At 37.3% G+C, this 25,701-nt stretch overlaps 1 protein-coding gene across 1 annotated transcript in view; it reads right to left on the bottom strand.

Moving 5' to 3' along the window:
- The window catches only part of LOC145980150 (dipeptidase 1-like), a 279,360-nt gene that overhangs the window by 36,180 nt on the left and 217,479 nt on the right, over positions 1-25,701 (bottom strand). The window contains exon 8 of the mRNA XM_083113193.1: positions 8,649-8,825. Coding sequence (XP_082969319.1) covers positions 8,649-8,825 — 177 coding nt within the window. The remainder of the gene's footprint in view (positions 1-8,648; positions 8,826-25,701) is intronic.

Here is a 25,701-nt window from a genome sequence, read left to right on the forward strand (position 1 = left end):
TTTGGATATCATCGATCAAGTGATGAAAATGAGATAGCTCAGATTCAGTGTTGAGGTTTTCAAGTTTTGTGATCTGTTGCTGGACACTGACAAGGGTATCTACAATACCAGGCAAGCGGGATTCCAGAGATTCTTGTACATTTGTCAAATCACTTTGCACTGCTGCTATTGTACCCTCAAGATGGGTTATGGTACTCTGAATTTTTCCAAAATCTTCATATGTCTCAAGTTGCAGCTTGATGTTGGCAACACTCCGAGTTATAGCACTCAAAGCATCAGAAGATGGCAAGTTGTTCATAAAATGTTCAAGTGTCTCAATTTTTTCTTTAACCTCGGCTATGGCATTGTTCAGAGTGCCCAGATTAGGTATCTCCAGTGATTGAATCTGTTCCTTTAGAGTGGAAATCACTAGATCAAAATCTTCTTGTGATTTTATGCTTTGACAATTGTTTGGAGCTGTGTCTGGATATTATTTATCTGCTCTTCCAATTGTTGCTTCAATTGCTCAGAGTTGGTGGCCTGGGTCTTAAATTTGGCTTGAAGAGCTGCTACAGCCTCCTCTAAACTTTGAAAATTATCCAATGTAGCCAAGTCAGTATATTTCTGAAGCAATAATTTAAGTTCTGAGTCAATTTTAAGAAGAGGGTCCATGCATTGTGATTGTAAATTTGTAATTTCCAGTTGAAGACTGGCATTGAGTGTGGTTTGTAAAGCTTGTAAATCACTTCTTAATTTCTTGACACTGACATCAAGCATCAGAATCTCATCACTGTGATCTTCATGTCTTGTATAGCCAAATATATCATTAGGCATTTTGATTTAGTGGTTATTTATTATTGAATATCTAATTCTTAATTCTATTAAAAAAGGTATAAGCTTGTCATAGGATCCTGGGACCTCAATATATAAGCAGTCACCAGCAGAAACAGTATATACAGTGCCAGAAATCATATTTGAGTGCTTAATTCTATAAATATTTCTCCCTATTGAAATCTTGACATTACCCTCGGGGGTTGTAATAAATTGTAATTGACCACCTACAGGTAATTGGTAATGATTTAAGTTATTGTTAAATATGTACAATGTTTTACCTGTTTTATCATCAACATCTGTAAGTATGCTGTTCAGATGAATAATTAAGAAACCACTTAGTTTAGATATTATATCAGAAGAGGGTGCTGGTGTTGGCAGGTCCATAATAGCCTGTTTTTTGAACCCAAATAAGTTCATAGGCATGTTTATTTATTTCAAATCATGCTTTGTAATTGGGCATTGATTACCACTTTTCAAATCACAATGACCCCATGGTAGAGTATGTATGGCACATGACAAAATTCATCTCTTATCATCATGTGGGTCCAGAGCAATTTTTCTTACAACATTTGTAGTCAACAAGTGATCCACACTCTGAATTCTGCATTCTGATGTTCTGATTAAACTCTGGGTTTTGAGACAATCTTCATAATCTTTAAATTCAAGCTCTTTGTCCACAATTACTCTGCCAATGCCCTTGGCCTTTTTGGCAACAGCACCACTACATGTTTCAAAGCTGTACATCTTGGCCCTTAACCCAGCAAATGCCACAATAACATCACCAAGTGTCTCATCTTTTAACTTGCCAGGCACCTTTTTGTTGTGGGGTTGAATCTTTGTATGTTCACTGGTATCAAAATATTCAAGCAATGCAGGCTGTGACATATCTTGATAAACATCTTCTGTCTGAATATCAAGAATAAGACTATCCGTGTCCATGTACATCAATTTTATATTATCACGATAGAAAGGCTTCAACACATCATAATACAATTTTAACATGTGTAATTTGGCCAATTCCAATATCACAGCCCCTACATAAATAGGCTTATCAAACTTAATCTTTGTTTTTTTCATGTTGAAGAGTGCCATATTTTCATCATAAATTCTTCTATAATTGAAATTAGGCTTTGCAATCAATTTTTTGCTCAGGCTGGGGTCAGTAATTATTTTAACATCAGTATGTTTTCTGACATTTTCTATGGTTTTGCCATACACAGAATTGACCATCAATTTAAACAAGGTCTTATCAAATTGGCTCATTGCAGATGTTCGAAGCTCTGTGTTTGTATCAATATATGGCTTCAACCATCTTGAGTGCCTGAACCTCAAAACTTTGCCAACTTTGGTTACTTGAACACCATGATTCATTAGGAACTGGAGGTTTTTGTAATATATGACATAATCCTGTTTTGGCTCTAGAGTCATCATCAATTTCTTCTGTTTAGAGCCAGGTGAGCACTCAACCTCAGGAATTGGGGGCAGATCAGAAAATGTGTTGTGTAAATTATCTGGAATTGTCAGATCAACCTCTAAGAATAGGCCATAGTTACTGTCATCAAAATCCTTAAGATCTTCAATATTGAAATCTTCAACCCACTCAAGCCCTGAATATGGCAGTTTATCCATCATAGCATAACCATACAGGCTGTTGGCATCTACATACAGTATATAATTTGATGGGAGTGCTGGATCATAATTGGGAATATACTTGTTATTTGCTCTGGCATATCTCTGAGAACATTGCACCATCCCTCCTCTTATAAATTGCTCCATAAACAGATACATGTCCTGATCCTGGATCAGATCCAATTGCATTTTAGTGTTTAAAAACATTGCAGACCATGCTAGGCCTGGTGCACTGTAAAAATACATTGGATCCAGCTTATAATTTTGCATGGAAGATTTTCTAAATGCCAGAAGTATATCAGCTAAGAGGGTAACATCAAGTTTTAAATATTCCTTGTGATAATCACCAAATGTCTGGCATTTTAAATTGTTCCACATCAACTGGGCATGGTGATAATCATCATCAGTAATTCCAGATGCTCTGATTTTGCTGTAGAACTCTTGTTGTGGTGGCAGAGAACACTCATCAAATTTAGAAAAATCTGTAACATAATCATATGGGTATACACCCTTCCGCCTAATTAATTTCAGGTCCTGATTTGGAAACAAAGCACATGTGATTTTGAATTGATCATCAGATAATTGACTGGCCAGTGTAGCCAGGCTAGCAGACAGAATTCTGTAGGAATCAAGAAATCTTAAGTGAATGGGAACACCATTAATTTTAATTATTTTGCTAATAGCAATATATTTCTCATCATTTTCTGCTAAAATATTTAAATTCTGCTTGTCAAACCCCTCGTACCTGATCAAATGATGAAAATCATAATTGGATGCGCCATGGCAAAATATAGGGACAAATTTTGGTCTCTGGATCTTAATATTACAGCTATTACACAGGGCCATTAAGAATTTACCATCTGTATGGGAATGGTGATGTACCTTGATATTTGCATCTGAAAATTCAGAATCACATACCGGGCATTTTTCTGCATTGTTGAAATCTTCAATCTGTTCCTCTGTTAAAGGCAACATGGGTTTTGATTTTAATAAGATATTAGATGCTATGTCATGGCACTCATTTTCTATTCTATGTGCAAATTCTTTGATGGCATCTGCTCCCATGTAGAAATATTCTTTACTAACAACCCCATCCTGGACAACCACATAATAAAAACTAGAAGGTTAATGTAATTGATATGATGTAATTGAAGATTCCTCAGGATCTGGGCTGCAGAATGCAAGGGGTTTGAGATTTGATTCAAAATCACAGACTATATATGCTGGGTGTTCCAACAAGGCTTCAAATTTTTTAAAATTGGCATTTTCACTTGGATTAGGCATCACCTTATGAACAGGTTTATGATTGCCACAGTATTTCAGATGCTCAGTTAACTTGTTTTTAGCAATTTCTGCATTTTTTTCCCGAACCCCATTCACCATTTTTTGACCATCAAATACAGTTAAACATCTTCGGCACAACTTAAATATTCTATTAAATTTGTCTAGTTGTTTTCTTACTAAAGCTTCAAGATTATGTATCAAAGTGTAATGGTATGTGATATCTACTTCAATTAAGAGCAGATCAATCGGAACAGGAGAATCATCATCAAGTGTACTGATTCTGAGAGGTGCTATCAAGCAATTGCCAAGGCCAGTGGAACAAATAAATACATTAATAGATAATTGTTTACCATTGATATCCCTGGCCTTTTTTTCAAATTTATCAATATTCTGAACAGACACTGGATATTCTAAGCCCTCCATTACATCATCAAAATTGTGTTCATATTGTTTATAATAAGTTATTCTCTCTGGATGATCTAAAACTGGAAACAAAGCAGCTAAAATACACCACAGAAAACATTTCTCATCATTATTTTTTATGTTAACCACGGCTCTTTTGTTTTTAATATTGGCAGGTAATGGCAGATATGTAGAACCTTGTAATGGGCTGAATTCAGAAATATTAACATAGAGCATGTGTGGAGATCCGCATAGGCTCCATCCTGACTCTCTTGCTGCAAATTCAGAGTGTTTAATATTCAATTGCTCTATCAAACTGCTGATTATTTTGTCTAAATTTGCATTTGAATATATAGCTACAGTTTCTGTTATGTGGGGCTGTGTAAATTTTGTGCCATTTGATTTCTTATATTGTGTAAACAATTTGAGGGACAGCTTATAAGAGCCATTTTGTGCATTTAGAATTGCCTGCATATCAGAATTTATACTGTTCAAAAAATTCTTAATGTCACATCTTGGCTCTGATACAAAACGGTGATCCCTAAGTTGGCCGCCAAAACTGCTATGGATGGGTTCATAGCGTGGCTGGTTTGCCGGTCTAGCATTAACAGGTGTTTCATGCTTCCTTTTCAGACCAGATGTAGATGGTTGTGGGGCAATGTTGATGACTGTGCAGAACAAGTACCTTTATGTTTATATAAGAAATATTCCAGACTATATTTTCTATGGCATTTTGGGCATATTTTTGTGGGAGTTCTGCATTTGTCTGGGTTACAATTCTTTTGATGCTTAGCCCAATTGGGGCTGGATATATTCTTATTGCATTGATTACAATATTTTTGATTTGGCATTTTTGTTGTTGGTTTATTATATATATTTCTTGGGGTCCAAATCAAAATTCTATGCTTAATAAAAAATATCAGTTGGGTTCAGCAGTGTGCTTTGTATATTTAGTGTGTGTGTGTGTGTCAATATTTTTGGCTTTGGTATTTATATAAAATTTATTGGGGTTCAAATCAAAACTCTATACTTAATAAACCTATGACAGGTTGTATAAAGCTGATAGCCTACATGCACAAAAATAGAATAAGTACAGAAGCACTGCCCTAGCACAAATGCATGTGCAATACCATGTGTCATGTATAACAAACTGGGGCAGATATAAACCCTTTGTTCAATATATTAGAAATATGTTTGATATTAATAATAAAAAATTCTGTATATTAAATCAAACAAACCTATAATTCAATTTATACAAATCTGCTATATTTTTGTGTTTAAAAAATATGAGGAGCACTGCAACAACACATCTGTACTCTTCAACAACTCTCACAATACTGGCTGATATGCAATGCAAAATCTCTTTATATAGCCTAAGCACGGACCTCATTGAAAACATCTGAAACAATAAGCCAATCAGAATATAACACATCATCACATTATGTCATAACCAACCAATCAGAAAACAACACATGCCTAATAATTTGTTGCACAACATGATGCAATAGAAATAAACCAGAAGTAGGACACAAGTGGGCCGGAAGTGGACCGGAAGTAGGCAAACCGGAAGTGGACCGGAAGTAAACCGGAAGTGGACCGGAAGTGGACCGGAAGTAAATATGTGTAGGTGTGGGTGGGTGTGGATGTATGTGGGTGGGTGTGGGTGTATGTGGGTGTGGGTGGGTGTATGTGGGTGTGGGTGGGTGTGGGTTTTATGAGCATCTTGGCTTAATTTTAAGTGTATCCAAAACAATATCAAGAGGGGCATATTTTTGACAAGCTTCTGGACAAAAATCTGGCAGATGCAGCTTTTGTAAGTGTAGCCAAATCAATCTGAGGGGGTCATACTTTCACGGGAAATTCCCGAGGGCATTTTTACAAAAATCTTGGATTAGACAGGGTGCCACACTTGAGCAAATAGCTCATATGGGCATGTTGAGCTAGTTTTAAGTGTAGCCAAATCAATCTGAGGGGGCTCATACTTTCTCGTCCCAGTAATAGCATCAATTACACTACTAATATGGTATCCATAGATAAGATAACATTACAGTCCGGATAATATATTAAATAATGAGTCTTGAGTATTTTTCCTATGTTTTATGACATACTTCCAGGAAAGTGGCTTGAACTGCTGGGCTTCGAGAGGATGTGTGTATGACGAATAGAATAAATTACGTTCATTGTCCTTTACAAATATTTATTCGAAACCATACAAGCGAGACGTGTGGGGCTGATCACGTACAAGCCAGTGAGATATCGAAACACTGATGCTTAAATGCTAGTCTCATCACTGCACCGGTTCATGTTCCCGCGGTGTTGGCGCGCGGATTGGGATTTTTATTCCTAATACGTGTTACTTATGTGTATTATTCCTTCTAAGTGTTTAGCTCTGTAGTTCAAAACAGCATACTAGAGGACCATTTCTAAAGACGACTTGTTTCGAGGCTTCTGTAACTGCTTGTATAATTGTCACTGTCGTTCTACTGTATATCTAATGGAGTAAGCACGTTTCTTGTTGTACAGTTTCACTTATCCGTGTGAACACGGCATCCACATTATTAACTTTGTTTTCAAATGAGCAGAATTTTCCTTACTTTCTATACTTCAACATAATATCGACTATTAGATACATTTAAAAGTATAACCAATGAAGAAAAAGATGTACGTTGAAATTTGGAAAATAGAAACATGGATATTATAATATTTTTCTACTTAAAAAAGGGTTACAAAAACTTTAACCCTTATGTAAAACTTTACACACATTTGAAGGTAGTTTAGGATTTGATGGCGAATACGAGTATATTTTTCTTTTTTTAGTTGTAACTGTTGTCTGGTGTGAATGAATGTGTATTTCGTACTTTTATGCACTTTTCCCCCATCGAGAATAATTGTAGCAATTGAGATACGTGGTCATTTGAGGAGAGATAAAATAAATATAATTAAATATCATTCCTAATTAGGTATCAAACATTGTGAGTTTTATTTTCAGGAAATGATTTACAAATAAATATTGAAATAAAGGGGCTTAACCCCAATAGGCCACCTTAAATATTTCACTCGTGAATACAGTACTGATTCCATTCAATATAACCGTAATGTAAAATTATATCACTGTAATGTAGCTCAAATATCTCAAAACTTTACGGAAATGTATCCGTAATGCTACACTGACATGTTTCTGCATTGTTACATTGACACGTTTCTGTAATGTTGCACTGACATGTGTCTGTAACATTACGAATGTTATGTTAGATTCGCGGACATTTTTACATTGCTGAAACATACCTGAAACATCACAGTAATGTTTCGCAATGTTGCTGCAATGTTACAATGTTTCACGAGTTACTTATCCGTAACGTATCTGAAACCATGTTGTGCTGTATGGGGTATGACAACAGTTTATAAGCCTGTTGCGAACCCGTGAGAGGTCACTTAAACCTCCACAATACATTTATTGTAATTGAATAAAAAAAACAGAGTACTACAATTAAATCAATCTTATTGTTATTTTCTTGGCAAAAATTATATTATGAATGTTTGTTTCACAATGTTTCTGCATTACTCAATGAAAGTTGCGGAAATGACCACATTATATATAAAAATGTATAATCCATACAGGGAAAGTGTAAATACTTACCTCAAAATATATACATTTTACTTTTTTCTATAGATATGGATACGAAAATATATGTAATTAGAGAAGGTCGGTTGACAGATTTGGTTTAAATTGCTTCGGTTTTCTGCCAGTGTTGACTAATCGCAAAGATGAGAATGATAGATGATATGATTAAATTGATGAATTAACACACAAATAGCAGCCATGCCCAGGACGAGATTCTAACCCGGGAACACAGTTAATTCAATAAGAATCCGAGCCCTTGGTATTGCCATACTTGGTGTGGTATAATGGACAATACTTTTACCGTATTTGCCAAAGTTTATTTTAAGTCAATTTTATGTTAAGATAAAATAATCGGGACTACGGTTGGAGTGCAATCCGAACCACTTGGCAATGCGTCTCTATTTAGGATCGAACCCGAGATCCTTTACTTAAAGGGTGACAGCTTTACCACTACGCATCAGGAATACCAATATAGCGAACAACTTCAAGAACTAAACAAACACAGGCATTTAAAATGTTACTTGAGCTACAATGCATAATAATAAAAAAAAATATTTCCATTCCTACTAGGTTCTGTTATACACTTCTATCATAAACAAACATTATTGCAAAGAACATAACGTCTTGCACCTCTATTTTCATTTTATAATTTTATGAAGCAAGCCACAGATTGTAAACATATTATTGACATTTGACCTTGTCTCTTAAAAAAATTAGCCAAATTTCTCTACCGTGAGAGCCGATTTGAAAAATGTTTGCTGTATTTATTTGTACTTAATTGCGTGTTATTGACATTAGCAGACAATGCTCTACATCAGAAAGAATTATTAACTGATGAATGTAAAACTATTTGTTGAAAATTCAAACTTTGGAATTAAGGAAGTAATTAGGTACTTACCACCATGCGAAGAACGTGGTCTGGAACATTTCTGGAACTGTTGCAGAGCGCATGCGCAGACGAATGCGAGAATATCACTGGAGCTTTCGTAGCCTGCAGCGCATCAATCATCGTTCGAACCGAAACGTGGGAAAGATCTATCATCATCCCCAGCCGGTTCATCTCCATCACCACCAACTGCGAGAGAGGAAAAAAGTTATTCACTTTAGAAGAAAGAATTCCATGTGCATCAATAAGTGTAGTGGTACAGGTAAGTTAATAGTATATACGTAGCAGGTGAATATCAATGTTTTCAGATACACAAAATGGCGTCTATTCTCTGTCCCGGTAATCACTGGAGCGAGGGATAGAGAACATGTCCATTCGGAAGTGATGACTCGAGAGGGCTCGACCAACGAACGCCTCCGATGGTAAGTAACTGCAGCTACCAGCCGTTTGAACCATCGTGCAGGGCGTGGCTCCGCTCCTTCGCTTTCTCCCGTTCTCTCCCCTTAAGCGCCGATTTGCTCCACAGATTCCTTGGACACAGTATAGAACACGAGATCAGAAGAGTCAGCGTCTTGAATTAACCAGCTACTTGCAACGTATTTACTACAAGTAAGTTACTTTTTCTGAGCAACGATAACTTTAATTATTTGCTTTTTAAAATGAGAAACTATAACTGGCTACTTTTTAAGAATGAGTAACTGTAACCAGTTATTTTTTAAGCGTGTAACTGTAACTTTATAAAATGAGTAACTACGTTTATTTTATTAATGAAGCTTAGTGTAAATTTTAGATGATCATCAGTAAAAGTAAAAAATAAGTCATTTGCAGTTAAGACATCGATTTAAGTAACTGATAAAGTCACGGTAACCGTAACAGGGCATTAACAAGAACAGTAACTGTAATGCTAACTGGGTTACTTTTTGAGCAAATTAACTGTAGCTCAGTTACTTTTCAAGAATATATTTCAAGGAATGATAGCGAATTGCATGGATGTGTGGTCAAAAATTCACATTTAAAGATAAAATATATTGAAATAGTTTATATGAAGACAATAGAAGACAATATGTCACTAGCAAAGTGGAACTCACAGAAATAGAATGAAGTCCATTATAAAAGTGCGATTCTCGACGGAAAAATAAGAAATGAAAGCTCGAATCCTAGAGAATAGATCCAATCACACAAAGTGTGATTGACCTGTTCTAATTCTTGTATAAAGTTTACTTTTCATCTGAAACTTCTAAATGCTTTGCTATCTTTAATATAGGAACATACATTTCTTATTTACTATACTTTTATGCACAAAAAAGTTCGATTTTACATTGTATGCATAGGGAGTGTTTTCACGAGCATGATAGCAGTAGTGGGGGGAAAATTACTCTACTGAATGATTAAATCATGCCTTAAGACGCATGTTATTGGCATTCGTTTTTAGCAGACGATCCACATATAGGCAAAATTCAAGATACATCAGTTATGTAATTTTGGATTTCACTATAAGTCTGTAACGAAGGCAATTTACTCATGACTGTACAAACCATACTGACGGTACAGCAGGGATTCCCAATCTCTTTACCTTCCGACACCGTTGGGAATGATATTAAACACTTGGGGCACCCTTCTTACAGTATTTAAATTTTTAGTCTAAAATCGAATGTCCTCAGGTACATTTTTAATTTTATTTAAAAAAAAATATATCTTCTACAGTACCAATGTTATTTATTTATTGCAAAATAATATAAGGAACAAACATCAGAATAGAATACAGTTTATTACAATGGAAATCAAGCAAAGGAGTTTTGTTTTATTAATGTGAGACTTGCACAAATGTTTGATGCCAGGTCTTACAGTTGACATCGAAATATGCACATCATCATCAAGGTACATTTCTTGCTTTGGATGTTATTGTCGTCATAGCAGAGAAAGCTTTCTCGCGCAAGTATGAAGTTGAAAAGGGCAAAAGTACGTCAATTGTTCTCTTCACTAGGTTAGGATACTCCTCTACCAGTCCGAGCAAAAGACATACACCGATACCTCACTCTTGGTGAACTTAACTTTAAATGTGAAATCAGGTCAGACATCAATGAAGTCATCTTGTTCGCGAGTTGTAAAACCTATTTCCTCCGAAATGTCTGCGAAATCAAAAGGTAGCACAATCCAGTCGAAAATATCGATGGGAAGAGATTAGAGATGGAGAGTACATATCTATTGCGTCGTACTATTTATTTTGCCTCATTCGTAATAATAATTTTCATTTCGTTTTTCGTTTTTTTCGTTTATCCCTAAAATATCTCGCAGCTACCGTGGTTGGGAATCACTGATAAAAAGAAACACAACAAGTAACAATAAAAAGTGTGAAATTTCCTAACTCGAGAGAACTTTTTGGACATTAAATGGAAGAGAAAATGCAAGACAGTGTAGCCAGTGGATACACACGCTGATAAGAATACATGCTCATATTATTGCTCCTGGCTCAATCAGGATGTGGGTTGACCTGCTAAGCCTGCTTAACACGAAAGAAACCAAAATATGACAGGATATATCCAGAGCTCTTGTACACTGTATGTGATGAGGTTATGAAGACTAGGGCACAGTTTCATTTAGTATGGTAGATATATTTGTATACAAGTCAGTTCTATGATTTCATTCCCATCATTTGCGGTTAAAATATGTGTCCGTGCATAGATGGGATGGTGATGGCATTTGGAAAACTGCTCATTAGACCATATTTGGAGATTCTATAGCTTGAATCATAAAAGCGGATAGGAGATTAAATATATGTCTATATGTCATTAGAAAATTTCAGTACACATCCATGGGCTGAATCGGTCATGATTTCAATTTTTAAATTATTTCTGTTGATTTTATTGTACGTTCAAGAAATTTAAATACATAAATATATGAATCGGCGTAATTGATGTAATATTATATTAATTGTGCTTGTAACGCAATAGCAAAATAAAGATACGATACTATGAAGGATAGGATGAGTTAAATGATTGATTTGATTTATTTAACATAATTCATCTGCCACTTTGGCTTACCGCGAAGACCAGGAGGGGTGATAATAATTATGAAATTGATGAAGGGTCACTCACAAAGATCACGCTAAGCCAGATCGGGATTCGACCCTGAGACAGATCGAGTCATAGGGCGTTAGGAAAACCACTACGTCACGAAGGTGGGCTTTGCAAACATGAAACTTCAATATGAATTACTAACGTAATGTACCAAAGGACTAGTGTGAAAATACGAATATATAGAAGAGTTGATGGGTTTTGCAATAGCCTGAATACACAAGCTACAAAACATCGTGAAAAGGCTCCTGAAAGTTAGGTGCAAGAGTATGAATAAAAATGACTTAAGAAGTAGGACAATTAATAAAATTTTCCGTGAGAAAACAATAGACCTCCAAGATAATGTAGTTTGGATAAGCAACGCTGTCTCCCTGTTGCCAACAGATCCCGTATTCGATTCATGGTGAAGGCATATTGCACACTGGATAGGACCGAACTTTAATGAATATTGAAAACCCATAAGTGTGCGTACACCCTCTGATTAAGCGGGGCAAGAGCCGTCAGCCGGAGAAAGAAAAACGTCATTCCATATCACTGTCTTATTGCATTGATGAGTTCTAAACAGGGGTGTACATAGTGTGTGTCGGAATCCACTGAAATAAATTGTTTACTGTAATAATATGTAACCAGGTAGTAAAGAAGGTGTATTTCACTTTATTAAGAGCCTAGAGTTCCTCCACAAATCTGGTGACACTTATCCTTTCATCGAGTACAGCCTCGATAACTAATGTAACCTTCTTCAACTCCCAACTCCCAAGAACATTGCAGAAACAAGCGAAACCGCATCCAAATGGAAAATAATACAATTCGATTTATAGAGGAGATCTGTGCAATTTACGAAGTGACGATAATAGTGGTTGAATGACGTCAAACAGTAATTTTGAGAAGTTCTATTTGTCGGTCAAAGATTTGATGATCACTCGCAATCATTTTGAAGAAGCTCTGGAAAAATGCAGAAAATTTGTTTCTGATGACGAGATCAAAAGATACTATGAATTCGCTGAGAAGCTCACAAAATCAGATAATGGCAGCAAAGGCGGCAATGGCACTTCCAAATTGAATATAGTAAATTATACTTAACACATTTTCACCCAGTGAAGTGTAAAGTTTTCCTTATGTGGAAACTAGTCAAGCAATTTTACTCTGATGAACAGATTCTCTAGGAGAATCGACCAGGTGAGTTGTGGAAATGATTCCAAGCTTTCGAGAGATAACATCACTCTCATCTTCAGGGTAGAAGTGCAGTTCTGATAGTTAGATAGATATATACATACATACATACATACATACATACATACATACATACATAGATAGATAGATAGATAGATAGATAGATAATACGACCCCCAAAGTTCTCCGCCATATTGAGTGGGGACCAACCAGTTCAACCGGCTCTGCGGAATGATGGCAGCCTCTCTTGAATCCGACCACCTGTGAGGCAGGTACGGCAGAACTCTTTGAGAGCCCTCCTTGTGTGTGCCATGGTTCATGCGATTCAAATTTTTTAACTACTTTAAGGCACACCTAGTGTGTGCAGCAACATCCGACTTCTGCCTTTCGACACTTTTCGGGAAATTTCATTATGAAGAAGGAAAAGGAAGGAAGATGCAGAAAATGCGAAGTCGAAAGAGAAAAAAGTGTACATGTGTGGCATATGAAGGAAAATACCTGCCTAATGGGCAGTAAAAACCTTCCAGTTTCAATGTGTGACTTGAGGTATATTAATTGTGTACTTTTATTTTTGTCTGGGAGAGGACTTTATGGGAGTGGATTTAGTTTGCAAGTGTGAGAGTACTCATAACATTTGGAACGGGTCCTAGGAAGAATGAATTTAGAGTACAGTATTTTTAATTTGAATTTTAGTGTGATTCTAATGTCGGTTATTTATGGTATGAGTTAGGATAGACGTCTTTGTCGTAGCAAGAGGAGTGTGAGTCATGGTCTGTCTGAGTATTTGTACCCCGTTGATCGACAGTAAGAGCGACGCCGGGCTCAGTTCTCGACCAGATCTCCTGTTCCCTTCACCATCCACCCTAGGACGGGAGGTCTGCAGAGGTGTCCGGCTTCTGTCTCCACCCACGATCAACAGCCAGGGAGGGCTCCCCATCGCCCGATCCTCCTCCGAGATCAACCTTGGAATCAGAAACATCACTTTGGCTTACGAGCTGCTAGCTATATTGCATCTAGGTGGCAACCCACCCCGAAAACCTCCTAGTGCTCACGACCTATGACAGCCCGATCGTGGACAATATCAGGCTCCGTAGTATGGACTGAGTGGGATTGAAAACGCTGTGTCGTCTCCCCTTTCGTCTCCCGTAAGCAGATATTTCGGCCGATATCCCTCCGCGTGACTCTCAGTCAGGCCAAAAAGAGGCCCTTTCGAGGGCCACCAACACTCTCTGGCAGAACGACAAACTGCATTCGCGCCGATACCCATCTTCCTGGTGTCACTCAGCTTCCGAGTGGGTCGTACGGTTATTTATTAGTTAGTTTTTTTTTTCCGTCGAGCTTGGTGATGCCCAATCCGACGCGGTCCATCTTCAGCAATATATTTATATGTGTGTATATATATATATATATATATATATATATATATATATATATTACTTTTTGCGTCGGGCTAGGGGGTGCCTAACCAGACGCAGGTAACGTCCTGTCTCTATACAACTACCTACTAATATACTAATGGTTTATGGTTAAATATATAAGATCAGCCTAAGGTTGGTTTTAATTTTGAAAGGGGTTTGGTTTTTCCATTTTATCTGGTTCTGTTTCTGGGGGGGGGGGATTGATGTAGGTCCCATGTAGGGGTCTTTTATGTTTGTGGTAGTAGTTTAAGACAAATTTACAGAGGTTTCTAATGAAGGGGTTTGGGTGATATACTATTTTTTCTTGCAGTTTTTGGATTGTCAGGGTGAGAAGCCGGTCTAGCATGAAGATACCAAGCTCCTCCTGGAGGGGGCCAGTCTAGTAACTGTCAACCCGGTATATATACGTTCGTGGAGGGAGGGGGTGTCCTGGTGAAGGTGGCAGATCAATCAAGTGGCGTGTCTACTTGTGCGCGTTTCTGGTTAACTAACGCTAACCAGTCTGGGTCCAGTTCGAGCCCCGTTTCGCTATTAAGATTCTCTTTTTCTTCATAAATGTCTATTGATTCCTTGATAATACGGTCCCAGTAGTTTGAACTTTGGGCTATGATTTCAGTGTTGCTGAAATCTTGTCTATGTGAATCGTGGATTGAATGTTCTGCTAGTCCCGACTTTTCAGGGTGGAAATACTTGATAGAGCTTTGATGTTCTTTACAGCGCTGTTCTATGTCCTACCCGTTTGCCCAATGTATTATTTCCCGCATTTGAAGGTAATACGGCATTCTCCCGGTCTTTTGAGTCCTAACTCATCCTCTGTTCTTGTAGAATTTTGTAAAATTCATGGTTGATTATTCAGATTCATGCTCATTTTAACCCTGACACAATTTGTATGTTCCTGCAAAAGTTTTGGGATTGAAATTTATTGTGAATATTAGAATTCTGGCAATAAAATTATGTGATTTGGTGAGAAATATGAATTATGATTTACAGTTACGTATAATATGACAGTATACTCTGGATTTTAAAATCTATTACATCACATTGGAACGTGTGAAAGTTTTGACAAAGAAAATGCTGGCCAACAAAATACTGTTGCAAAGGTATTCTATTTTCTAAATCGTTTGTCAGTAATAATCATAGCATAAATAATCTGTATAACTATCTTTAGAATTGAATGCATTTAATTCAATTTATTGCACATTGATGTAGCTCCGGCGACATGTTCAAATCTTAGACATTTAATATAAATACATGAAAATTTTCATTTTACACTAGTACATCTTTGAAACGTCAGGCTTTTTAAAGAAATATTTGTTTGTGAATTCTTACATATGTAAGGTACTAGGTTGAAAGTATACAGTCGACAAATGAAAATTGTTTAGTTCTGCGTGTTTCATAGACATAGAACATTTCGTAATCTCTAAACTACGACATGAAGAAAAATTCTCTTTGATTATGGACCATGTGAGTTGCAGAGAAAATTAATAACATGATTCGTATACAGAACTTGAAAACACGATATCCAGAACTAAACTGAATGATAAACCAAGAGAATAGCTCCTTAATAGTTTGCTAAGTCTTTGATAAATCATCTTGACTTTTGCCACATTTCAGAAGCTTCTCACACTAACAGGAAACATTTAATTTAGTTCATCTTTGGATTGGGAGCCACAGTTGGTGGCTATAAGGTATTTTTATATTGATATAATTCTACGTTACTGAAAATTACATATGTAAAGTAATACATATATTATATCTCAACAGACGTGCATTTTGCTTTCGTTCTCTATGATTATTTACTTTATTTAACACAAATTAATGCTTCGGAAGGTCCAGGTTCGATTCCCGAAATTACTGATTTCAGAAATGGATTTGGCTTTGTGGTTCACCCAGCCTTAAAAATTACCTGGAACAACAAATCAACAAGGTTCTGATTACTTCGTCTCCGCCGTTGGCCTTGATCGAGCATGTAGGGTTCATATTTCCCCGTGCCATTCTTCAATGTGCAGTGATTAACTTTACCTTCTAGCTTTAAGTATTCAGATATATATGGCAAAGTGGTAATTTGATTTCATTTTAATTTTATTACTTAGCGTCGCTTTTCCACTTCTGGTTAAACGCGACGATGAAGATGATTGACGATATCATATAGGAACGTTCACAAAGAAAATCCATGCGTACCCGGGGATTCGAAAGCGGGGTCTCCTGACGTAGTAGCGCGTTGCGATAACCACTCCGCCATTTTACTGTTTTCAGCTTTACAGTATTGCAATCCTTTTATGAATTCTGCAACTTGGTACCCATTAAGGCGTGTGGTGTTCAATACCAGAGACAGAGAGACAGAATGGTTGGGATCCCGGAGGAATTTAATCAAATCGTTATAGGTGTAATATATCAGATTATGTTTCCAAATAATGGACTAGTTGTATTGATGAGATTAATTAATGAAACTTTGAATGCTTCACTAACTAGTCGGAATAAAATAAACGTCGAAAACGGTTTTGTTAAGCACACAAGACGCAACTTTTCAGAAAAAAAATCATTGAAGTTTTCTATGTTTGCTTACATGCATACCATGTAAGAGTACCGTAACCGGATACGAAAATATTGTTTTAAATCCAACACAGACTTAAAATTCAAAACGTTTCAAAGAACAACTCTTGCTCAGTAACGTATAAATTGGCGAAGCATGAAGTAGAAGGTAAAGAGAAGTAGTTATTATGCGTGAACACTATGCTTAGTTAATGGCAAAAGAAAACGAGATGGTTCGCTGGAAGCTCCATTCGTACTCACAATTTTTATGTCTGTGGCCACTAGCTATGCACTTCAAATGCATCAAAAAAATAAGATTCATATTTTCTATTAATTGCATGGTTTACAATTGAAATTCACATCCATGGTTTAAAGTAGAACGTTGAATTGTGACTTCATCAGAAATTTTACGTGGGGCACCTGAGTACAGTGTAGCCAGGTTCAAATAAGGTAGGTGAGTCAAAGGTAGGCCGTGTTCCCAAGGTGGCCCACTTTACGAAAATAATATTAGTATTTAACACAGCTAATAAATGGGAACTTCCATGGTTAAGGGAAAAAATCGATCAGAATAAAGGGGCAGACTTCCCAATGTCTGTCTCCATCCGAAGTCCAGTTCACCCGATCTGCCTCAAAGCTATATTGCACACGACTCATCCGGACTAATTCAGCTAAGAAGCCATAAGCACCAGGGGAATCCAAGTACGTAAATTATTTGAAGAACAGCATGTAGTAGGTCTTCGAGGACCGGGACATTCGATTCATATAAAGGCAAGTAACTATAACACTGTGTGCGTTAGGGAAGGGAGTTTCGCATACAAAAACATTAAATGGCTGTGTATATGTGAGAGCAATAAAAAAATAAAACAGCGTTTTTGCAATATGCAGGAGGTAAAGCCTAATTCTATGAAAACCAGCTGCTGAGTCTTACACTTTCAAATTAATCTCGTACAACTCGTTGAACAATACGCTTGAAGCGAGTGACCTGAGGGCACATCTGGCTTTCCTCATTGTACAGGGTCCGGCAGAATAATTTCTCCGATTTGACTTTGCCTCCGCGCACGTTGTATTCGCAGTGAGCCCTCGACTCGTATATCCTTGAGCGTCACAGGACATGTCATTTTAGTTGCCACCATGGTGTGGACTGGGGAGCATGTTGCGTTTGTTCAGGATCCTATTTTAAAAGTGTTGACTCTCATTACATGCTGACATCTCATAACCGGCTCGGTCGCCAGATCTAATTAATTGTAATTTATTTCTATGGGAATACCTGAAGGCTGATGTTTTTAAACATAGGTCGCAAATTGAAGAAATGAAGGATGTCATTCGCAATGCGAAACTTCAGGGTGAGGCTTCAGGAGTGTATAGCTCGTGCCGGCAAACATTTATACGTTATAACCTTCAAACAAAATTCAAGATTAATGGCAAAAATGGATTTCTGTGATAATAAAATTCAATTTTGAACAGGATGTGTGTTGCTCCTTATATTCCTCTTTCAAAAAGGGGAGATTATTCTGCTTGACCCTGCATCGTGAATTCTTATTTATGAGAAGTTGCTAATAATGACATTCTCGACGTTATTCAGAGATAGTTTATTGAAGAAATCATAGGAGCACAGAATACTGGTAAAATAATTCTGTGGTGAAGATAATATGCGGCTGTAAAATACGACTATGTGGAAGTATTTATAAGAAAGGCACATATAAATAATATCGAATAATACTAACAACATTCTTACCATTATTCATTTAGTCACGATTATACAAAAACAAAGAATAAATTCACGGCAAGGAAGCACAAATATTGGACGCATGGAACATTAAAGTTAATTTGTTCTGGAGCAGAGACGTTCTGAAAATAAATTAAAACCCGTTCGAGAAAGGAGTCGTAAAATAAACTACACATCCATGTCTAGAATATATGTATTGTAGCATAACAAAATGAAACAAAGTTTCGAAATGTCTACCGAAATTAGATTAATTGTATAGTTTTCGTAAATATTTACATCATTTATGGGATCGCAACTTTTATGGCGTCCGAGATTAAATTTATAATAACGAGATAGCAAATCACATTTCTTGCGGGTTTCTTCATCTCGTATTTTAGGCAGAAAGTTATTGCCTGCTTTAAATGAAAGCTTACTGTAGAATGCTGCCATCTTGGAAGCAAAATCGCTGGAAGAGATTTCTACGACGAACGTGTACGAGTACTATGTTAAACCAGCGGCTATGGTTAAACCATTCGAGATTTCCCATAGATAGTTTGTTCAACGCCTTCCAATTGCCCGTTGTCTAGAACACCAAGTACCAATACATATTGAATAGTGTATGAACAGCTTCATAAAATACTTGTGTGATTCACAACAAGAATCTCAGTATATTTAAATGAGAAAGCAAATTAGTTCATTGAAACATTACACAGATAAATGAGCATATTTAAGCGATCTCATGTCCTAAGCTGCAACGTATTTGACAAGCGCATTGTGCAGCACTACAATTCCGGTGCACGTGAACAACTTTCACTCAAGCATCATTATTATAGGGCGGAAATGTACCTTGTCCTCCTACTGGAAAAATACCTAGTTTGTTGCTCCCTGAAAAACATTCTGCAGGCGTTCGTTTTCAAAAGTGAATACCTTGAGTGGGAATCTACGTAATTCCTCTATATATTCAGCTCACTACACAAAAAGGAACTGACGCAAAGCAATACTAAACATTAATTCTATTGCATGTTGTTGTAAATAATTAGGCATCAATTATATCAATTGCCCTGATTCTAAAACCCTTGGTGGTCCTTGCCCTATTCCACCCTCCAATCCTCTCTATTTCTAGCTTTTTCTGTCCAGTCCTTATCTCCACCTGTCTTAGATCTGCCATAATATCATCCATCCACGTTATCGCGGTATTTATTCCTCTTCGTCTCCTCTGGTAGCACTTTCCTGATGCATTCATTTTGTAAACTAATCTTCATGATCTATAGATTATCTAGATATTCAAGCAACAATGTTCTGTCCATCGATCAATTCTTCTGGTTCCATTCAGGATTATAAACATTTTTTATCATCTTTCCATGGAAAATTCTGCTGGTAACCCGATTTCACTTGACGCGATTCGCCTTGGAACTTTCTCCGGCAATAAAAATGGTAAACCTAGATCCCGAAATACTCGCTATCCTGCAAGGCGTTATGTGTGTTGCCTAACTCAAGTGGATTTTAATACCAAGTTTTAATGGCAACTTGTTCAACCCTCGTGCAGTTAGGTAACGCACAAAACGCCTTGCAGGGAAGAGAGCATTTTCAGACGTAGGTGTTCCATTTTTATTGCCGGTGACTGTACAAACAATTTTGTTCGAAATAATTTCCTCCTGAGTAGAATTGATGAATAAAATTGGCATTAATACGTGGCGTTCAAAAATGGACACTTGAAAGACTTTGAAACACAACGTCAATGGAAACTTGGATGTTTTAACGTAACACTTGTACACGATGGTAGAAAACCTCGACAATGGTTTCGATTTTAAGATGAAGATTTCACTGTCGTACGGGAAGATTATTTTCGTAAGGCAGACAATAATTTTCTTTCTAAAAATGAGGCATTGAAAACTTTAGAAAATGTAGTTTGCTTTCTCGGTATTGTAAGTGTAATCCGAGAAAACATAAAAGTAATGTCATCTCATGATATAAATATTTCCAAAACTACACACTAAATCGTATTTCTACAGAAAATGACAAACTTTGATGAAGATGTTATCTCGGTATATCAACCAGGTGATTTCCCGATAGCATTCCGAACTTTCGAGATATAACGTCATTCTCATCTTCAGGGATTGAAGACGAGAGTAAAGTTAGCTCTTGAAGGCTCTGAAGCCTTTCCGGAAATCACCTTCTTGATATTCCGAGAAAACAACTTCATCATTCGCCGACAGGAAAACTTCAAGAATTATTTCAAGGAGACACTTTGTTTTATTTTGTGAAGCTAAAATAAATTTCAGATATTGATATTTGTGTATTCCTTTTGGAATTGGTTCTAATTTATTATGACAACGTTGCTGTTCCAGACATATATCATTTTAACACTTTATGCATTTAATAATTATGTTTCCTAGCCATGTATTTGTTCTGCGCTGTTTTATAATGGTGATGTTAGAGAACTCTCTAGGTTAGTGAAATTACATCACAACAATTGTAGGTGCTTTCACAACTCTGACGCACTAACTTTGTTTTCGGAGGTAATTACCTCGTTGTTTGCTTAAGGAAGGGTACATCTAATAACAGAGGAAGTTCGCCTGCGCATCGTTATGTTGCTGCAATATGTACTAGATCGTGTAGGGCGAAAGAATTTATCCACATCTCTAAGGGAACCTTGTTACATCTGGCTTTATTGCCCTTCCCTAAAAATCAGAGGAACACGTCTGAGAGAAGACCGACTCATAATCAGTCGGACAGGTTACTATGTCCGGTTTAGGCGGACAAGGGTTTCTTGTCCGTATTGGCTTTTTAAAGCTGTGGATATTCCCCCCTCAATTACTAGGACGGAGACAGCCGGTTGTTCCACCCGCGGCGATGTTAACTTTTGCTCATGTAACGCACGTAACAGATCAATACCACCAGAGCACTTAATGAAACGGTTCAACCCGGCCTCATTCTGAGGTTAGGACAATTGAAATTCGACACCGTTCTGTCCTCTTCTTTCTCTCTCTCTCATTAGATGACTCTGTCTCTCTGTTTCTGTCCACTTGGCCCTGCTATGTTTTCTTCCGATGGGATAATCTTGTCCGCCAACTGGCTACCTCATTTTAATGTTAATCGAGTTGGAAAAACCGGACGAGATTCTTTAAGCTCGAGAATTTAGGAGAGATGTAACATGAAGGGTGCATTTATAATTCCATTTCGGGTGTGTTTTAATGATTTCACTTTGGAGGAGTACACAGTTGAGTGTTTGTTGTCAATATCTTGTACTAAAAAAGCCCTCGCAGAAAATCTTGCTCCACGTGCAACGTCAGAACTTATAGGTCACCAATCACAATGCGAAGTCGGCATCACAGTTACACAATATTGCAAATACTATACTTTAGATTCCTATCTCTCTCTCTCTCTCTCTCTCTCTCTCTCTCTGTCTCATTCTTCTCCCACCCCCCTCTCTCTCTCTAATGTATGCCGAGGAAATATATTTCTGTATTTAAATGAATGTTCACTTTTAATGTTAATGTTTTCTTGTACTTACTTTTTACAATGTTGTTTGTTTTTTGTTGATTGATTTTCCTAATTTTACATCGCTTTTCTGCCGCTTTTGGCTAATTGCGAAGACGGGGATGAGTGATGGTAGGATGAAATGGATGAATGGACACTCACAAACACCCATGCCCACGCCGGGATTGAAACCCGGAACCCGTAGCAGGTACTGATATAAACAGGTAAAGGTACACATAGCATTCCTGGTGTAGTAGCGCGATGTGCTAACCACTCCGCAACGGGAGCTGGCTTTTTACAATGTTGTACGTACATGGATCTCCCCTTTGAAAACAGGAATGTAAATTCATGCAATTCGTCTGTGCGAGACCTTCAATCGCCGATCTCCGTGGCGGAATGGTGAGCAGACAGCGCTACGACGCCAGGGTTGCTGTGTGTTCCATTACCTGTGTATTTTCAATTTATTATCGACAATTATTCACAACGATAATAATGTTGGAGTTTTTAGTTCATGGATATACAGAATCTTTTCTGGTCGTTTCTGATGACACATTGTACACAAACTGTCATCTACGTGCTGAAACAGCCATTCCAACAGGGCATTCGTTATCAGCGTTAAACTGACTTCACATCAAAGCACTTTGTCAGATGATAGGTCCCTGTTAGCTGCCAGAAAAAAATCAACAACGTCAGAATGCTTGAAAAATATAGCATGGAAAGCCTAATCGTGTAGCCATCAACTAAATGGATGGAGAATGACATATAAGACCACCTGCTCTTCTAATTGATGGAACTAATTGATAATGTTTCTCTGTAATCTGGGAAAAAATGTTGAAAATGTCATCCGTGTCATTTGATGTTTGACGTTCGAGAGAATAATTGCCTTAGGCGGCTTCTCCAGTGAAATGTGAAACGCGCCGGTGACACCAGCTTCAATCTGAACTCATCATGTCAACGAAGGAAGACAGTAAATTAGGCTGCAAGTGTTGGAAGTAGAGAAGTACGAAAGGAGAAATATCTGCAACACATTATGAAGGTTTAAACATTCCTTGGCATTTCATAATAATTGTATTGTATGAAAGAATAATCATTATCACAAACAGTGGACATTAAATTATGTGTGTGGGTGTGTTTGTATATATTTTGGACAGAACAGTCTCCATAGTTCTCTCCGCAATATATGTGTATGGGAAATGTATGTATGCACTACTCACCGTCTACGTTTATTGTAACACCCATGTTTGCATAGGCGGTCACGCACTAAACATACTGTATAACACACAAAACACGAATAAATTCATGTCGTTACTGCAAAGTTTCCTTCCTTAAGCAAATTTTCCATTTCCCGTATAGAGATATTTTTTAATCGCCCCGCATACTTATGTGTGTGTGTGTGTGGTGTGCTGGATAGTGTGTGTGTGTATATATATATATATATATATATATATATATACACATACCTATACGTCGTCGTCACCTTGTAATCAAAGGGTCCCAGGTTCTATACCACCGGTGCAGGCACATAGTGGTTCGGATCCCTCTTCAAACTGTAGTTCCAGTACTGATTAGCCTTTCTGTACATAAAGTTGACTTAAAACAACAATTCAATCAATCAGTCAATCAATACGTGCACAAACTGTATACATGTATGTACATGTGTATATTACAAATTATGCACGTGATCATCCAATTGAGTTACTTGTAATTATTTCTTTGCTGACAGATACCACTACTTTTGACATTTACTAAGTTCTGTTGTCTATAAATACAAATTAAAGAAGAAGATGAAGTATTGTTGCTGGTTCGTCCTTTTGAAACAGACTTTGATCTGTAACTACGACAAAGGAATCAACATGGACCGAGCTCGAGACATTTTGCAATAACTTTGCACTGCACTAGTTTACTTGCATGTACCTTTGTAAGGGTAATAGAGCCAATAACGGTTTTACCTAACGAATGTATTTGCTTGAGAATAGACATGTTGAAAATGGAACTTGCATATACTGAAGTTACGAAAGATTATGATTAGCTATGAGGCACATTTTTGGAAACTATGGTAAAATACGTTTCGCTATTCATTGCAATTTCTGTGTCATATTCAAGTTATAGTATTCGTTTTTGGAAAGTGATATGCAGTAAATTTATTTAGTTACCGGGCCACTAGAACACGTTTCAGTCTAGCGGCTAGGACCTAACCGTTTTCATATATCCTGAACTCAAGCACATAGCGCAATTGGCAGTTTTTGCTTCGTCGGATTTCTCTTCGGTAAGCTCAGTGCGAAACACTGACTGCGATCAACTGATCAACTAAATGTAATCGAGAACAGATGTCGGATTGTGGCCATCTCTCTCTCTCTCTCTCTTTCTCTCTCTCTCTCTCTCTCTCTGCCGTGAATGCCAGTATTTACTTTCATAGGTGTGCATATATCGTATTGAAGAAACATTTATGTTCGCTTTTGTACAGTTTACTAAGTTGATAAGTGGTCGATTGATTGATTTGGCTCATTTTATATCGCATTTCTGCAACTATTGACTAATTGCAAGGTTAAGATGAGTGATGATGTGTTGAAACTGATGAAGGGACACCCACAAAGAACGCCAATTCACAGGGCGGAATTTTAACCCAGGGCCCCTGACGTCAATTGTGCTATGATAACCATTACGCCACGGAGTCCGGCGCTAAGGTGAGACAGATAAGTTTTGAGTGTTAAAAAATGTTAATAGTGGTTATAATTCCGCAGCGCACACTGTGGAACAAGGAATTTTCATGTACGATTCATATGTAAAAACAAACTCTTGATGAAGTGAGATCTTGAAGAAAACATTCTCAAAATATGTAATTGATTGATTTGATTGATAGCCTTTACTTTACTTCGCTTTTTGTGCCCCTTTTGGCTAATTTGCGAAGTAGGATGTGTGATGTTACAATGAAATAGATGAATGGACACTCACAAACAACCATGTCCAGGCCAGGATTCGAACCTGGGACCCCTGGCGTCGTAGCGCGATGTGCTAACCACTGCGACACAGGGCCGACTCTCAAAGATGTGAGATGTGTGGAAGTACATGGAAGATAACTCCGTCATCTTTAGTTACGAAAGTTAATGACTATTTTACGTGTAATTGTGAAATATGTTCATTAAAATGATGCACTTGAGTTGAGGGATTACGTCCATCAGATTTCGCCGGCAAGCTACGCGCTTCCAACCGCTACACGGGCACTCGTTCGATCGGCACAATGACCAATGAAAGCTCTGTGCAGGGCGATTCAAAAGTCCCTTAAAACACCCTATCCCAGTCGAATGGTTTGTGTTGGTACCTTAATGGTGTGGTGTGTGGAACGCGATTAGTTTACTCATTTTTCATCGATGTAACCTTAAATCCTGAGAGCTACTTTGATTTGTTAAGTGAACAGGTTTTTTCCATTCTTGCTACACAATAAGCTATTTTTCCAGAGTTTTTCAACAGGACGGAGCACCACAACACTATGGAAAGTTGCAAGAAATTTTCTATTTCCAAAGTGAGTTATCAGATTGCAAGTGTTGCATTTCATGTTCATTTACTTCCCCATGAACATAAGCATTACCTTCGTAACTGTGAAGGACTTTCATTCCAATGGAAGAGTCACACTGCATTTGTTCGTGACAACTATCATAAGGCTTAGCTCTGTGTGGATGTACGTATCT

This window comes from Lepisma saccharinum, chromosome 27 (genome assembly GCF_977018435.1).
Source record: "Lepisma saccharinum chromosome 27, izLepSacc3.1, whole genome shotgun sequence".
In the NCBI taxonomy this organism is placed as follows: Eukaryota; Metazoa; Arthropoda; class Insecta; order Zygentoma; family Lepismatidae; genus Lepisma; species Lepisma saccharinum.